The sequence below is a fragment of the Metopolophium dirhodum genome, chromosome 2, assembly GCF_019925205.1.
Source record: "Metopolophium dirhodum isolate CAU chromosome 2, ASM1992520v1, whole genome shotgun sequence".
Classification (NCBI taxonomy): Eukaryota; Metazoa; Arthropoda; class Insecta; order Hemiptera; family Aphididae; genus Metopolophium; species Metopolophium dirhodum.
In genome coordinates, this window is record NC_083561.1 from 1,036,641 (window position 1) to 1,055,917 (window position 19,277).

Consider the following 19,277-nt stretch of genomic DNA (forward strand, 5'->3'; position numbering starts at 1 on the left):
TAAAACATATCCTTATTATAATTATCATTAGTGTGTTTACACCAGTCAGTGACAAATTATGATTAGGCGTGGGAGAACATTACTTACAATATATTAAATAATTGTGCACTGATGATTATAATAATAATAATAATAATAACTGGCCTTAAATACCGAGCTGGCGAATAGCATAAATATATGCACCTTCCTGTATATATATGAAATTATAATAATACAGAATAAAGTTCAAATTAAGCAAAAAATCTACGTGTAAATAAAACAAAATAATTTTTAATTTTTAGACTGGAGGAAATTATTTATTAGCTGTCGATTGCGGAAGAGAAAAAATGTTATCTGTGTGGCAATGGCAATGGGGACATTTATTGGGTAAAGTTGCTGTAAGTATATTAATATAATTATTGTTTTTTAATCTTAACCAAAATACTAAACCTATTTGATTTTTAGGAAATTGTATAAAATGCAATATTGATTGTTATTTTTATTATTTTATTTTTTATCTGAAAATTTTAGACAATGCAAACTGAAGACATACTAGGGGCGTCTTTTCATCCTTTAGATGACAATTTAATGATAACTTATGGTAAAGGCCATTTGACGTTTTGGACCAGACGGAAGGATGGGTTTTTCGAAAAAATTGATATCATAAAAGCAGTAATACAATATAATATTAAATGTTATTTTTCAAATTATTTGACTTACATTACAAATATTCTCATTATTAGCCTTCGCGGACAGTAGTTACCAGCTTACAGTTCGAACAAGAAGGGGACGTAATTACGGCGGATGGTGATGGATTTATTACGATTTACTCTGTAGACAGCGATGGCGCGTATTATGTCAGGATGGAATTCGAGGTTAGCATTAGTAAAATTGTTTTGTGTTTCTTAAACATCCGTTACTGTTGCTTTTCCAGGCACATAACAAAAGCATAAATGCTCTTATAATGCTACCGGAAGGCACTCTATTGTCCGGGGGTGAGAAAGACCGTAAAATCATAGCTTGGGATTCATTACAAAATTACAACAAGATAACTGAAACAAAAGTACGGAGTTTGTGATTAGATAATAAAGGACGATTTTACTTAAAATGTATTTTATTTCAACAGTTAACTGAAGTTTATGGTGGTGTAAGAAGCCTATACCCTCAACGGCCAGGGAGAAACGACGGTAACATATACGTAGGCACGATAAAAAATCATATTCTAGAAGGATCAATGCAAAGGAGATTTAATAGAGTACGAATTTAGTAGTAATATTCAGTAAAATTATGTTTATTATTTACAAACATAACTATTACAGATAGTATTTGGTCATAGTAAACAATTGTGGGGATTAGCAGTCCATCCCGATGACGAACTTTTTGCCACTGCAGGTTACGATAAAAATATAAGTCTATGGAAAAGGCATGCTTTACTGTGGAGTACTCAAGTATGTATTTATCATAATACATTACCGTAAAATACATTATAAATTAAATAATTATCATTATTGCTGGCCCACGACAAATAATATTTAAAAATCGTTTTATTATTTTTTTAAAAAATACTCGAGAACTCAAAACCTATATATTATAAAGTTTTTTTTATTATTTAGAGAATTGTTGTTATACAAAGTATAATGTATAAAATAACTTAATAAGATAATCCACTGGAAATTTTAGAATCAATATTTTATTTATACTTAAAAACAGTTTAGGATCAATGGGTAATTTAATATGCTTTTTATTGTTTCATAGTTAGGTTAGGTTAAAAAACCTAAATCATAATAATTGTACATTTTTATTTTTACTTTAATTAAACGTACATAATATAGTGTATATCATTCAATATATTTTGACAGTAATAATGCGTATTATATAATATTAGTATTTAATTCGTATGGTAGGTAGGTTAAATTTATCCTATTTCTTTATAATGTCGATTTTTACGTTAACGTATGTTTATGTTTAGAATGACATCGATGTAATTTTTTTCTGAAACAGTTATAACTTATGTCTATATAGATCACATATGAATGTGTATCACTTACCTTTCATCCATTTGGTACTGCTCTTGTGGCCGGTTCAGTCGAAGGATATTTGGTTATCATAAATGCTGAAAACGGGTCTGTGGTGTCAAGTGTTAGAGTGTGCGGTTCTGCTTTGACGTGTATGGGTTTTAATCCAGGTATATAATAATTAATAATTATACATTTATACCAGCATGTTAATATTGAGTTTTAATAGTAATTATACGTTATATTAAATTAATCATTTAAACTAGAAAATACTAACATATTATTAAACACTAAAATTTCAGCCGGCGATACAATAGCCGTTGGTTCTCAAAATGGTAGTGTATATCTGTATCGAGTAAGTAGAGACGGATTCACGTTCAAAAAATCTAATAAAATTAGAGGAGTCCAACCATTGGTGCATTTAGACTGGAGTACGGATGGAAATTATCTACAAACAGTCACTGCCGAATACGACCTCGTTTTTTGTACGTAACAAAAAAATATGAAAGTATTTACTATTTAGTATTCTGCATTTTGTTTATAAATTGTCTACTAATTTAGGGGATGTCAAAGGATTGGTACAAGAAAAAAGCGCACCTGCAATGAAGGACGTCAAATGGTATACATATAACGCAACCATAGGCTACTTAGTTTCTGGTAAATATTTTTTTTTAATTAATTTAGGCATTCAATATAAAAGTGTCAATTTTTTTTGTCAAACCATTTGCCAAAAAGTTATTTGATTGACGAAAAACAAATTTTACATCGACATGATTAAGTGTATAAACGTATTTAACTCAAAAGACAACTGTTCCATTGGTTATAATAATGTATACCTATATGATTTCATGTGAATTTACAATATTAATTTCCTTGCATTCTTTATTTTATAGTTTAAATTATGTTACTATGAATTTTGATTTAATTTTTTAAATGTTTTAATTTTTAATATTTATTATATAAATTATGAAGTAATAAATTTAAAAAAAAATTTGAAAATTAATAATTTTATCTTTAATAACAATGCATTTATTTTTATTCAAAATAACTGTACCTGATGTCATTCAATGTACCTATACATGTCAATCGACGTACATTAATCATTTCTATTGTATTAAACATTTTATTGCTTAATTTTTTTGTCACGTTTATTTTTAATAAAGATTAGGCAAATGAACACCTGTGGATTCTACATAGTCAATATTATTTTCTTTTCTATAATTTAATATTATTTCTGTTGACAGTATATTAGATAAATTACTACATAATATAATAATAAATACGTATACCATTTTTTTATGGTTTTTTTAAAAATGTATTATTATATTTTAATGGTGTATGAAAATATTCAAACTTAAATCATAAAAAAATAAATCAACATAATGGACAGTATGTCTGATTCTGTATACTTGTCTGACAATCATTGTATAATAATATGTCTCATAAGAACTTATTTAAAGTCGTCAGCCAATTTATATTTGGAGAGAATATTATAATTAATTTAAAAAATAACCAGTTATCATTGTTAATATTATGCAAGTGCCTACTTTTTTTACAATTTCGATTGTTAATGATTTTTATTTTTGTTTCATTATAGGTATTTGGCATAACAGATATTATCCAATTTCATCAATGATAAGCACTGCCAACAGATCATCAGCCCATGATCTTTTTATAACCGGAGACACAGATGGACATCTTAGGTTATTTAGGTACCTACACAACCAGAATATATTATTATACATTTTCATATTATGTGCTCCCATGTCTTTAAATTCTTCTTTGAATCTTCTTAGCCCGTTTTAATTACATTTTAAATCCGCATTAAGGTCTCCACCCACCACGACCACTGATATGTTTGAGTACGAACACACCTAATGAGTCATTTCAATTAATTTTCAGGCATCCGTGTATTCTTACTAAATCCGAATACAACGAAGAAAAGGTTTATAGTGGACAAGTATCGAGTGTTAGATTTTTGTACAACGATAGAAACGTTGTGACAGTCGGTGGAACAGATGCGGCTCTTATGCTATGGGATGTCATAGAAGATTAAGTACAAAACCGCTTTACAAACTTTCATTTTTTTTTTGTCTCGAGCACAATTCGAATTTTTCATCAATTTTTTACTACGACCTGGTGTCGGCGTGATGAGATCAGAAAATGAACGTGGATGGATAATAAATAAATGATGATAAATTACCAGCATTTAAATACCTGCCTATGCCTTAACGTAAAGTGCGCCAGAAAAAAATATTAAAACGTCATCAAACTGTTTTGACTTATTTCCAAAACATAATATAGGAAAGTTACCGTTTTAGAAAATATAATAAAAAGGTTCACGACCATAATTTTTTATTATGTATACATATTATAAATACTTACGATTTTTATTGATATCACTGCTTAATTTTATAGTAATGCAATTTGATATTATTTCAGCAAGCTAGATATATTATTCAGATATATTTTGATCTGTGATTATTAATATATATATATATATGTTTCTGATTACCTATATTCAGATTATTTTGCTGATGTCGGTTCAGATCGTTTAATGATCTAAAAATGTTGGTTTATTAGTACAAACTACAGACACAATATCTTCACTATATCAATATCATAACCACACTGCCTGGCATAGATATGTTAATATTATTTAATTTGTATGTTTTATAGGTAAATTATATATTATTATAGAATAATTATTAAAAAATAAATGTAATAATTTTGAAACTTTAGACTTGTTTTCATTTATTATCCTTTCATTTATTTTGGTGCATTGAAATTGTACAAATATTCACTGCGTTAACTTATTATTTGCTTAATACAAGTTAATACAATTCCAAAACTATTATTTCTTTATCTGAAATAATGTTTTTAAAAGTTGAAAAATAAATGAAATACGTTTTTGAAAAATCATCTCATCTATAACTAATTACAAATAATATAAATACATGTATAAAAATAAAACGAACATAAAAGAACAAAGGTAAAATATGATTTTAGTATTTCAAATATTTATAATGTTTGGCAAATTGAACTTGGGTTCATGACAGACAGTGTCTGACAATACATATAATAAATTAACAAAATTGTAATCAAATCTTTACACGGAGCTTATCAAAGTGGAAAGAAAAGCATGTAATTGTATATAAAAATATATAATCTAAGGAAAAGGCGTACAGGTACATAGAAATAATTATAAAATGATATTATTAAAAAAGTGCCGAAAGAAAGAACGCGCATAAAACAATATAATAAAATACAATGTCTCTTAGTTAAAAGTCGTAAATAAGAAGAGCGTAATATATAACTATAAAAATCTTTGGTAACATATAAATAGTATATACAATATTATGGGTGTAATAATAATATATTCAAGCGTCGAACACGAAATCCGCGAAATCGTCAAACGTAAACATATATATCGATCTAAAATTAATAACACAGTTTTTCGCGCAATATAATATACGCTTATATATATTTATATTTGCGGTGTCGGGTAAGTTACTCTTGAGAGATGACCAAGTTAATGGTCACTGTATAATTTAGGGGCGGTCAAACGGGTGGGGGGAGTGAGGGTGGAAATCTCTCATGACATTTTTTTTTTCAATATTTATAACAATAAATTTTATATTATACTATTGATATTTTTATAGAGAAAATAATGTGAATAATAATTGTTATTTTTTATTATAATCTGAAAAAATATTAATATTAATTTTTCACAGCAAAATTATTTTTTTTCTGATTATAAAACCAATTAACTCTGGTGGAGGTAAATGGTAATATTACTGTATACGTATATAAAATGTGTTTTAGACTAAAACAAAAACATATTAATATTGTACAAATAAGATAATTATTAAATTAACGCAGTTCAAACATAAAATTTTTATGATATCATTAAGTAAGAAATATAACTTTTTAGGTTTTTACTCATTTGTTTTATACCTACCTAGTGAAATAAAAAATATATTTAAAACTTAAATACCTATATTTATAAATTCTGTAGTTATTGTGTTATTCTCTTGAGTCATCTCGATGGGTCGGCTATAATGGCTATTCATCGTGAGGTTGTAAATATAACGTATTAGACGAATTGACAACAAAAAATGTATTTACTAATATTTATATTATGTACAATAATTGTTACTTATTAATTAACTTTTAGTTTATGTTTTTAATTAATAAATCGATCTATATCATCCTTAATGTATGCTTCTAACGACCGATGTGCGTGTTAAAAAAATCAGCATCATCTCTCCCCCATGACAAAATTATTTGACCGCCACTGAGGCTATAGTTATAGAAAGTAGGTATACAAATTAGCGGAATTGCTAAGATGGTGTCTTTTGTCTTCTTCGTTTAAAAAAGAACTACAGTATATCATATGGGTAATGAACAATTTTTAAATTTAAATACGAGATATCACATACGTCTTTCTGGTTTTGTGTCGTACACAATATATCGGAATAATTCGCGAAAGTCACATCAAGTATCATTAAAGGTACCAATATATATAACTTCGTTGGAGGCACAAGTTGTACAATAATAGTAATTTTGAATGAATGACGTCGCATTCGTGCATGTAACGAGGGTAACTAATTACCCAACACCGCAACCAAGGGCTGGTGGTATTTAAAATATGTTGGTGGTATCCACCACACGGTATTTGTTTACTAGCGGTATCGACGGTATTAACGCCAGTTTACGGTATTTTCGGAAATAGTACCTTAAACACCGTAAATAGGCAATTACCAAAAGTACGTATCTCGGCCATCGTGGTATATTTACGGTACCTAAGTCTAGAACAATCTCTCCGTCCTAGGAATATTTAATACTTGTTTTAAAAATTATGTTAGCAATTATTGGCTAAAAAAAAGGTCACAAAATATTTTTTTAACACTGTGGTGGGAAAGGGCGGAGTGTTGCAATAATAAAACAGATTCTAGTTCTACAAACCATTTTAGATCAGTAATGTTTTTGAAGTCGTGATTCACCATATAGTTTAAATCCTTACAAAGGATGACTAAAGACCATTTATGTCCGTATATGGTTTAAATTGCACTTCACCAAAAATAGATTTGTACGACAGAAGACCGAGGACCGACATTAATACGTTTTTTTTTGGTAATCACCTTGGCACGGTAACAACCGAATTACAGTATACCGGTATAGTCAAATACCAAATATACCGGATACCGAATTTATACACAATACCTGGTAATTACCGGTATACCGAAAACACCGCCAGCCCTACTCCAGCTGCAGTTTAATGTATCTGGGACTTATCGCGGATGGCCGTCACCAGGGCCTCCACATGTTCGGGTCGGAATCGGGACCTTCGCACGGTCTGACTGCGGCGGCCACGGCTTCCGGCCTGCGGACACGCGCGGGCGTAGGGCCATCGCCGCTTGACGCCGCCGTCGTCGACTGCTTGTGCGAGGACGACGCGGCGGCCGTAGGAACGTTTACCGGTATATCGCCCAGGGGCCTCTTGTTGCTGCATCCGGCCACCGTTTTTTTCATTGAAAAATCAAGCGGTGGATGCTGCAGGGATGCGGCTGCGGCAGCCATGTCTTCAGCCCACGAGCTGGTCGAAGACACGTCCGGTTCGTCACAATACACGAAAGGCGTCGGACCAACGTCCTGTGGCGGGAGCTGGCCATGTACGGCCGTGAACGCGCTCGTCCGCAGACGGCCGGCTTTCGGGATGGACGGCGGTGGGACGGTCGGTGGGACGATAGGGAGCGACAAGTCTCCCAGCAGCGACTGCTGCAGGACCGGTCGACTGCTTGGCATCGGGACCGACGCGGCCGCGGCCAATGCTGACGCCGCCGCTTGGTCGAGCCGACGGTGCAACGAGTAACTATTGTCCACGTGTGGACGCGGCGGGGGCGGCGGTGGCGGCACCGTGCCCGCGGCCGCGGCGACGTACCTCATTTTGGCCACGCACGAGTCCAGGTGCGACATCAGCCTCTTCTTGATGTCTTCGTCTACCCCGTCCAACCGGTCGACGAATCGGTTCACCTCGCCGGCGCACTCCTGATAACCCGTCTGGAACTTTTGAACGACCACCGCTGTTAAGGCTGCGGTTGACGACGAAGGCGATAACGGTTCGGCCGTCGGACAGGCGGTCGGGGCCAGTGGTCGGCTGGCGTTGCCATTCCGGTGCAACGACTGCAGGTGCCGCACGGTCATTTCTAGGATGTCCGCTTTTTCCAACTTTGTGTGTCTTGCCGGCTACAATTATAATAATATTTTCAATATTGACATATTTTACCATGTTCACATGGGTAATGATGAGGGACCGGAATTATATGCACTAAAAATGTCCTATGAATATGAAGCAGATATGTATGGTAAAAATTACAAAATATGCACTTTTTGTGCATTAAAAATATGTACCAAATTTATAAACATTATCACCTAACAGCAGTGGCAGATCCAGGGTTCCATTTGCCCCCCCCCCCCCATCGCCGTAGGTTTCCTTTGTTTTATACTGTGTTTAGCCAATTTTGGAACTTTTTGTACTTTTGCCCCCCCCCCCATGCCCCCCCAAAATTAAGCGCTGGATCCGCCACTGCCTAACAGGATAATAGTAAACCAGGGTAAACTAGAAGTCCATCATATATACCATGGTAGAATAAGCCATGTTTAGGTCTCTATTTTCTTTGATAACAATAAAAACCATAAAAATTTATTTTTTTTAAATTAAGAAATATTATTTTTGATTATCTAAGATTTTTCTGTGATCACCAATTCTCGTCTTAGTTGTAAAGAAGAAAAGAGTTAATTTATTTATTAAGAGTGTATAAAATATGCAAATAGTATTATGCTTTAAAAACAAATTCATCAATATAATGTCATATAAAATCAGTTAAATTTGAAACGCCCACATTTTAAACCCTCATAGTCGTGAACAGACTCTCTGTAGTCTGTGTACTTATATATGCAAATACACATAATTTCTGTCTGAAGTTATAATATAATAATTTGGGTATAACCAGTGTCTCTCTAGTTGGCGATTAGGCTCCTGACCCAGTAATGTTTAATGGGCCCTATATGAGATTGTTTTAAATTTAAGTGCCTTTCAATAGATAAAATTATTTTTTTTCAATTAAAAAATTATTTATTGTTTTAAAATTATTAGTTACATAATTATATTATAAATTATAATTTAAAAAAAAATGTAATCAACAATGTTTTACTTATTTTTTTTTTACAATTTGTACAAATAAAACAGAACAAAAATTCATGTTAAACACCATTAATATTAAAATTTAATATGTTTAATATATTATAAATCATTATCAAAATAATGTCTTTTAAAATTTATTTCTGGAAGATCCTGACATATTAATAATTTAACCTTTGTTTACAAATTCTCATATGTTCTAACACAAGTAAATTTCAAAATCCTTCACTCTCCTTACGAAACGTCGCTCCCTTTGCAGTCCCATTATACGCCACGAACTACGCTCGTAAGTCGTAACCACTCAATTCACCACATGATGCGTCTTGCAAATGAACACTCTTCTAATCTCGCATGTAACCTGTAATGTAATTATTGGTTTTTTTTTCAATTTCTTTAATGTAGAATGTCGAATAGACAAAAGTTTAAATTGTATCCACCTATTATTATTATTGTTAATACTATTTTAACCCTGTTATCTTATATAACTATTATAAGTATATTGTGTATTGGACTTATTATGTGGCCATTAATAAAATAATAAAAAAAAGTTGACCAATGTATTTTTAACAAACAGACAAAATAAGGATCTAGATATTGTTGGCTTATATTATTTCAGTTTTTAAGATTTAAAATTTCTAAAATACTCGTTCACATTTAACTTTACGTACAAAAACGTATTTGTATGCTATGCAATATGTGTGAAAACCAGTCGTTGTCGTTAGTTTTAAAAGAATTTAAAAATCCCACTCGCGATTCATAAATGGCTAAAATATACATTTTATCATTTTACTATGATCCATATGACTAATCCGACCCCCCCTCCAAATAATAACAAATATCCAAAGGCCTCCGAGAATCACCCTGTAGCACGGTGTGCCAGACCGACACCGCAGGGTATGACTAAAACTTATTTTTATCATCATAGGCGACAATTCATACTATGAATAGTCTAATGGGCAACAAAAATAATTAGTTAATAGTTAAACAAAAAAATTTTGTTAAATGGAATTGCGTTATATGGAAATTTCACTATATTAAATATTACGTGTTTGCATGCCTACGAAATATCTTCCATCTGAACTACAGTCTACAAAGGTACCCAAAACGTGATAAATATTTTAAAAATAATCTTATCTAAGTATGTTTGTCATTCATGGTATATGTTTTGTTTTTCATTTTAATAATTTCATTAAAATTCCATAGTATATAGATATTTATGTAAATCGCATATATTGTATATTATTATAACTATATACAAACCATGCACTTTAAACATATATGTTTTCCATATCTAAATATATACAGTTAGATTTCTATTCCTTGATGATTAAATCTTATAAGCCACGACATTCCCTCAACAAATTAAACCTTCTACTCGTCACATTGTGGAATACAAATTGACAGCAAAAACGTTACGATATTACACGATGATACCAAATCCAGTAAAAACAACAAGAATATATGAAGAAAAAAACGGGGACATTGCAAAAGAAACAATACAATAATAACCTAACGTCGACAATTGAATGTTTACTACAATATTATAATCAAGAGAGCGTATAATCCTTGAGATCAAACAATTTATTTTTAAGATCGTGGTAACATTTTAAATGGAATATTATTACACAATATTGTGTTTTTCTGTTTTTATCTACCCGTATTCAACAAATTATTTTATTTTATTCTGATTATGTCGAAGTATGGAAAATATATTATAAAGTTGGGTATAAATGTATGGTTAAAATTTAAAATGAATATACCATCAATTATTATTTATTATAAATATGCATTTAAATATATATTATAAGTCATTGTTTTTAGTGAACGAAAAATATGTGCTAGAATTAACAGTAAAAATTTGGCTCTTAAAAACGATTGACTGACGATACAGTGTCAATTATTATAAAATATGAACTATGAAAATATTTTATAAATTAAAAACGATAAAAATAATGTAAATTTGTTATGACTATTGACGAAAAACGATATAAAAAATAAATTAGATAAGAAGTTGGTTGAAAAACACGATATGGGACAAAAAAATTTAAAGAATACTCAAATGTCTTACCTACTAAATGTATATGAGCCCAATATTATTAAGATATTAATTATTATTAATATTTTTAAGATAATATTACTATCCACATTTCATCAGATTATATTGTTACCGTCTACTACAAACACAAACAAAGTATGTTCTTACTATTTTATATTATTTACCATTTACAATACTATCGCAGTGATTATCATTACTCATATACGTATAATATTATGTGTTAGTTCTATTATTGATATAATAAGTTATATTGTAATTATATTGTAAAATTATAATAACTAGCTTACATCTTTTTTCAGTGCATCCAATATAAGTGTTTTCAGTTCGTTCAAACATTGATTGATTCTGGCTCTCCTTTTTTTCTCCATAATTGGTTTATTGTTCTAAAATAGTAAAAATACTAAATTTAATCTTAATATAACACACAAAATGTTAATTTGAATAATTTCGAATTCAAAAAAAATTATTTTCATTCAAATTTAATTTTTAGCTTTTCAGTAATCTAATTAAAATAAAGTGCAAGTAAAGTTCAACAAGTTCATGCATTTCAGCTTATAGAACCTTTCGCGGTATTTATCAGTATTATTTAATTATTATATTTTTATATTCATAGTACCTATATTTTTTATCAACATATAATAAAACATATAAAATAATAAATGTTTTAACGGTTTTAACCGTCTTAATTTATGTTTTTCTCATCACTAATTATTATTATTTTTATTGACTATATTCGTCATTCATTTGTAGCATTAGCATAAAAATTAATTTAAAGAATAATATTAAATTACGAATTAACGGCACGAAATGTAAAATCTCTATTTTTCGATACCAGTTCAAAGTATTCATATTATGATATATTGTTAATTTACATAACTTCCTAGCAATTAATTAGCAATATTATAGCCATTGAGGCATTGAATAGTTAAATTAATTTAAAGACTCAAAACAGAATTTTTTGCAAACTCAAAACAATAATTTCAGGAGTAGTAAAAACTGATTTCGCCCCTAATGAATTTTGTAGGCAGGTATTTAAAAATCTATTGTCATAATTAAATTTAAATAACATAATTACTATTTAAATAAAATTATATAAAAAAAAATGTATTGCCTACTATTTATTTCTATATATAACTAACAAAAAACGATCTGCGAAGATATGTTCCTTTTAACAATTTAATATTGTAAATAACTCGAGAAATTAATGTATTTTGGTCGCACATATCATGAACGTAGACGCGTAGTTATAGATTAGTATTATTATTTACCTTTCGCAACTCAGATTTCGAAAGCTCGTAACGTCTGGGCTGGCCGGGGGATGACATCCCCGACGAATGCACCCTCGGATCGTCGTCTTCTGAGTCATTGTTCGTCGATGACATAATACTATTGTCTTAACGGTGTTTTCGTCTGACGAGCGGCACAACGTGTACAAAAACGGCACGGCGGTGTCGCGCAAAATTATACATCGGAAGAGTTTCTACCGGCGGGTTACACGTGTGTCCGTCGGCGTACCGTCGGAAAAGCGAAAATCGTAAGAATCGTCCGTTCTCGGCCTGTTACGCGCGCACCGATCTAAAACGCCGACAAAAGCGAACCGGTCCATACTGCTCGGTTATTTCAAAACATAATGGCACGGGGCGCACGGTTGCGCGAGTTCCCACGTTGTGCACGCGTGCAACAATCGCCGCGATTGTGGTGCCGCACAATCGCTGCGATAACTATACAATACACATATATATATATCATCGTTATGCGCGCGTACCTTGCGCATAATAATACTCTCTGTATACCTGTATAATATTATGTATAATGCTCCGATATAATATTATAATAAGTGATAATGAGACGCGCGTATCCCACCCGCTCCGCGTACGCACCTACCTATAACGTCATAATTATATTGGTATTATTATTATTATTACTATAGGTACGCCATTCATATTATTATTATTATTATTATCATAACTAACGGGCTAACCGGTGTTACGGTTTACTCGGGTAACGCTGCAGCTTTTACAACTAGATTTTCATTCTTAGGACGCCTACGAGTCGGTATTCCCTGCGATTACCGAATCCGTTCCCGGGTAGTATATATTGGAGTCGTTAGGAAGGTATACAGACGAATAAAATTGGTTCCCCCATCGCCGGATGATTTACATGTAACGCATGGCCGTAGTCACTGGGGGGGGGGGGGGGAATTCGTCTGTATACCGACGATTTCAATATTAAGACTGCGTGTTAAAGTTGACTTTGTCACCCATGGTTGAAAAATTATTGAACCTATGGCGAATCAAATTATATATTAATATCTTATATAGGAATAGACAATAGATAAACTATAGATACCTATTACGTATTTTCCAATACTGATAATAATAAAATATGTAAGTGTGTCTATTACTATAATAACAGTCCAACAGAATATCAAATAAGTCAAAGTTTAACAGGTAATAAAGAATTAAAAAACAATGTGGCATACATAATTTACAGTGTTTTTCCTGTTTAAGTATCTTTTTTGGTTAGTGAGTAGTAGGTAGTTATTAATGTGTAGTTTGTTCTGAAGTAGATGAAAATTCTGCTCATATTTTAGATGGAAAATCACAGTCATCTTAGCAATATATTAGTTAAAAATAGTGATTACCTTTATTTATATAGGTATGAGAAATTGAGAACCAATTCGAACAATGATAACTATCACTTAAATAATATACATCGAGAATCAATTCGTACACTTTATTTTGAACAGGGAATCAATTCCGTATTTTTCTTTTATCATAATAATATTATATTGTATAACATCTAACTCTATACCATATGACACCATGTACTCATAATTATTATATAATTTTAAACTTTTTTATGTGTGTGTGTTTGCGTTAAATTTGGAGTTTATTTTTATGTATAGTAAATTGTAAATTATCACATAATAATATATACTCCGCCCACAAGCTATGATATTATATAGATTTATTCGATCGGCAAACTTCGAAGCTTTGAAACACCCTAATCTCGAAATGTGAGATAAATATGAAATTGTTCCAAGTCTTGACGAAACTAATCCGCTATATATTGTCAAATAAGATAGCTAAAAAATTCAAGTTGCATGAAACTGTGATATATTTTATTGAAATCTAAATAAATCAAACGTAATAAAATTGTAATTTTTAGAATAATAATCTACTTATAAATATATGGCAGAGCTACAAAACTTTTATTCTAGGTGAATAATCCGTCCACGTGGAGTATAATTATTAATTTAATAATTAATATCCAACAATATTATGATTTTAACTTGTAATGTATGCACCAAAATTATAAATTCGCTTATGTTTTTAGTTGGAGTAAACAATTTGACGTGTATAAATTATTGAATTAATGTATATAATTTTGTGAGTTGATTATTGGTATACGTAGGATAAATTCATTGAATATTTCAATATTTGTACAACCTGTTGATAATTAATTTAATTATGTTTTAATAACCCCACATTCGTTTAAGTGACGTATATAATATGAGTAAATATAAATTATAATAACGTTGTTAAATATAAAAGTAAGTCAAAAAAGTTTCAATAGTTTTAATCTTACTGGACACTTGTCAATTAAATTACAATATTTTTGTTAGGTTTATTATCTCCCTAATATATGTTTTTTATTTTTATACTATAATCATTCAATTAAACGTTAAATTCGTGTTTTGACTATTTTTTTGTTCTTGGTTCGTCCATTCTCCGCTTCAGACAAAAGCGTTTTAGTATTATTTTTCTTTAACTGTACTTTACACGCCTTTGTGTGTACAATGTACCTATATATATATACGTTGAAATATAGGTATATAATATTATTATAAAAGAGCTGTGACTTTTTGTCGTATTATTATTACACAGCAAGCGAGATTCAAAGGGTACATTTAATGACGGCATACCTATACACCATAATAATATATATACGCATTAAAGTAGTTCTTGTAACGCGATGACGACGACTGCGACGAGCCAAAAAACCACTCCGCCGGGCGAGGGTATAATAATTGCAAAATATGGCAACCCGCCTACTGTGCGACCCCGAGACGAACAAAACACATATTGTTATGCCCATAGCATATATATTATGTTTTGTTCGTCTTTTGTATAATATTTTCTTTCGCCCCTTTCCGTATAGGTACTTTTATTAAAATATATATTATAATGTAGGTACACAAAATACAACGGGAGAAGATCACATAATATTATATACACAATACACAGTGGCGGCACAATTTTTATTCATCGTTAACCGTAATTTTACGTTGGCGCCACATATCACACGGACTTATATACCTATATATAAATGAACACTCCATTATCACCCCCATATCGCCGTGTCCAGGTAAACATTGACGTAATACATGTCGCGAACGGATTGACCGACTTATACATATGCTTGCGTTGCGCATGAAAGAGGCCAAGAAGCGTGTGTGTGGTACTGTGGTGTACTGGTGTGTATTCGGGCAAACCTTTGTAACCGTTTGTACCAGCTGTAATCGATTTTGGATATTATATAATGCGATGAACGTATAATAACCATCGTTTATATAGACGACTTTAGTCTGTCAAAACACGCGCTTTTTTGTCATTTAAATTCGTGTATAATGATTAAAAATGTAAAATGGTTTTAGTAGACGTTCGCGACGTTAATAGGTTCCAAAGTTTTTCTAATAATAATTGTTGACTATATAGATCCGTTATAAATATTTATAAGCAAACACATTTTTAGCGTTTGTATTATATTGTAGTATGGTATATTGGTATATAATTCTTGACAAAAATGTTCATGTTCGTACGACTTTTTGTGGTCAAAATCCAACAACAACAACAATTATAGTAATCCCATCGCCACTTTTATCACTGCTGTAGGTATAGCTGCTGGCGTGTAAGGGGGAGTGAATTTTTTTAACGAATAGATATTGATTAAAACATATATTACCATGTGTGCAGCGAGTGTGTTTCCTAGCTACTTCGTGTTTATTGCTGCTGTTGTATATAATATACCCTATATATAGTCTGCCGTAGTTGGGGAAAAAATGGTTTTTCGAAAACGCGAATTTCGTAACGGTCTCTCGAGATACGATCGTCGAATACCCTGCAGCAGCTCCACCCGCAACCCACCCGCAATTTCTAACGAAATACCCTCGCTTATTACAGGTCCTGCGGGCGCGGTGCAGGTAGGTACAACAGATGTCCACCCCCGCGCCGCGTGCGTACGCCTACATGATGATAGGCATTAACACGTGGGGCGGGGGGTGGCGGCGGCGGCCGAAGAACACGTTCCGGTGGGGAGTCAACGTGAGAGATCCGCGGCCGAGTTTCCGGTCCACAGCTCTTCCCTCAGATAACGGGCGCGCCGCGTGTATAATTGCATTTCCGTCGTCGGTCGGTCAACCGGCGACTCTATCGTGACGTGTGTGTGTGTGTCCGGATACCGTGTAAGCCGACGATACACATAATATACAGTATAGGTACAATAATAGACGATAATACGCGGTAACCTCTATATATAAGGTAGCGGGCATATAAAGGGGCGATAGGTTAATTACTCCGAGGGATGTCTATTATATTATATTATTATAATTCCGACGCACATGTTGATTCGTGTGCGTGTGTGTATAGGTGTATATTATTGTATATATATTATATATAGATATATACATACATTATACACTGATATACTGACGGGCGACCGTCGACGTCCGTGGGAACCGGACCGACAGCTAGTTTCAGTATATATATGTAGTATGCACTATGTAGTATAGTACCTATGGTATATGTATAGGTATCTGGTATAGTGCGTAGTTGTAGTACCGTATATTAATGGTGGGGGGGAAGTGGTAGTGTAGTATACTATTTATGACCGAGTGGACTGTACGGTGAGAAAGAGGGGAGGGGAGGGAGGTTGATATAATATCGTTAAACGCGCGATAACGTGCGTATACTACGTAGGTATAATATATATGGTATATACATGTGTGTGTGTAGGTATATATCTGTCAGGTATTATAATATATGTGAGGTAGTCGTTGCGCAGTCACCTGTTCTCTGAACGTCTTCCGGCATATCCGTAAATTATAATAATAATCATTATACCGGGTGAACCATTTAACGTAAGATACTAATTGCAAAAAACTATTAACGATTTCGAAATTTTTTTTCTCAATTGTTTATGTCTTTAAAATAACAACAATTTACTAAAAAATTTTTTTCACTACTTTTCATTGTTATTTTTTTTTAAAAATATTCTCGAGTAGGTACCTAGTTCCTACTATCTACTACCTACCTATTATATTACTTTACATATTCCGAGGCAGAAATTATTCGGAGAACTTCGATGAATTAAAACGAGTAGTTTATGACTTATAACTTATAAGTATTTAATATTTTTAATGACCATGTGGCCGTGTGGGGTAGACAGACGCCGAAAAATGTTGGTCAACTACTCCACTAATTTAAACTTTAAATATTTACTTATAACTGATAAACTACTCCTCAAACATTTATTTTAATATAGATCGAAATACTTTGGAAAATATCAAATTAACAATTGTATGTGGTAGTCATTCAAAAATTAGTAAAGAATACAATAATTGTAAAATTATTTTCTTCCAAAAAGGTTGTTTTGTATCAACTTACAATATTATAATAATAATAATAACAATTTATTTTTGTAAATCATGCATAGTTTGAGTATAATACAAATTACAAAGATTTGCAAGTCACCTATATAAGTATAGCTTGTGTTGGGGAGTTATAATTTGAATTTAGTTAAATTTACAATTAAAATCTAATACTTAATACTCATTAAATACATTCGTTATCATATTATATTAAATTTTACGTATATTATGTAAAAGAAATATTTTCAAAGACGTCAGTGTTTTCTAAAATAATGAGCGTCGAACGGATCACCCTGTATATTGTACGTGTGTACGGGTAAATGTACGAGTGTATTGTCTTTTCCACCGACATCGCCACTGCTATTATGGGAATTATTTCGGAAAGCGCCGCTGTCAATAAACGCGTAATAATAATAATATACAACATAATATTATTATTATAGGTAGGTGGTATTATACCTGTATACGTAGCGTTATATAATTTAGACGATGATCGACGACATCGATTCGCTCCCGTGATATTCCTTTCCGTTTCAACCCCATATGACGAACGTGATTGGTGTTATTGTGTATTGTTCCGCGCCTGAAACGTAAAATATTGTGCCGCAACCGTTTCCGCCCTTCATCATCCGAGATGTACTCACGGGACTGAATTTTTTCCACGGACAGACTACCTATAAAATAATATTATTTTAGACGTGTCTGCGCGACGACCTTGCCGCTTCCGGAAGACGACCTATTTTGCTTTCTTTTTTTGTTATAACCCTTTTAGTCTTTAACGCTGTGTAAAAAATTATACTATTTTTAACCAAACGTACCTATAGATGTACATACAATTTACTAACTACCTATTTATATATATTATGTATACAAACATTTTAAGACTGCAGTAAATGCACAAAGTCGGGCAAATGTCACGATTCAAAAATTAATTTTCTATAATTATGTCAAGTGTCGACAATAGCTTGAAATGCTTGAATGCTCGGTAAATCAAATGCAACAATAACCAACGAATCTAAACATTTTGTATATTTTTTATTTACAAATTCTCTGGAAAATTGAATCTTTGCAAAGAGAACGAATTTTTTAGTTAGGTACTTTATGCATATTCTATATTTCATAACTTCGTAAGGCGTGATGATATAAATCTAAAAGACTAAAACTAGGTGTACAGAAATCACATCACGAACGTTCGCGCGCATTTCGTGCTATGAGAAAATAATATACATAAAAGATTTAGTTACGAACCAAGGACAAATTTATTCATTCAAAAACTCTTTTTATGTGTTTCCGGTTTGATCGTCTTTATATTAAGAGATGAACGACGTATTTAGAAATCGGGTTAAATCACGGAAATACATTTATTCATTA

General features: G+C 31.8%; 2 protein-coding genes across 2 annotated transcripts in view; one reads left to right on the forward strand and one right to left on the reverse strand.

The window, feature by feature from the left end:
• The window catches only part of LOC132938644 (echinoderm microtubule-associated protein-like CG42247), a 31,841-nt gene extending 27,129 nt beyond the window's left edge, over positions 1-4,712 (forward strand). Inside the window, 11 exon segments of the mRNA XM_061005590.1 lie at positions 282-377; positions 511-651; positions 723-854; positions 914-1,042; positions 1,106-1,234; positions 1,299-1,427; positions 2,002-2,164; positions 2,297-2,479; positions 2,556-2,651; positions 3,592-3,706; positions 3,897-4,712. Of these exon segments, the coding sequence (XP_060861573.1) occupies positions 282-377; positions 511-651; positions 723-854; positions 914-1,042; positions 1,106-1,234; positions 1,299-1,427; positions 2,002-2,164; positions 2,297-2,479; positions 2,556-2,651; positions 3,592-3,706; positions 3,897-4,050 (1,467 nt within the window). The 3' untranslated portion in view covers positions 4,051-4,712.
• A 26-nt stretch (positions 4,713-4,738) lies between these two features.
• On the reverse strand, positions 4,739-12,915 carry LOC132938645 (transcription factor HES-1-like). Its single transcript, XM_061005591.1, has 3 exons — positions 12,523-12,915; positions 11,542-11,637; positions 4,739-8,243 (listed from the first exon to the last, which is right to left on the reverse strand). The coding sequence occupies exons 1-3, from the start codon at positions 12,634-12,636 to the stop codon at positions 7,305-7,307; spliced, it is 1,149 nt and encodes a 382-aa protein (XP_060861574.1). The 5' UTR covers positions 12,637-12,915; the 3' UTR covers positions 4,739-7,304.
• Positions 12,916-19,277: the final 6,362 nt, after the last annotated feature.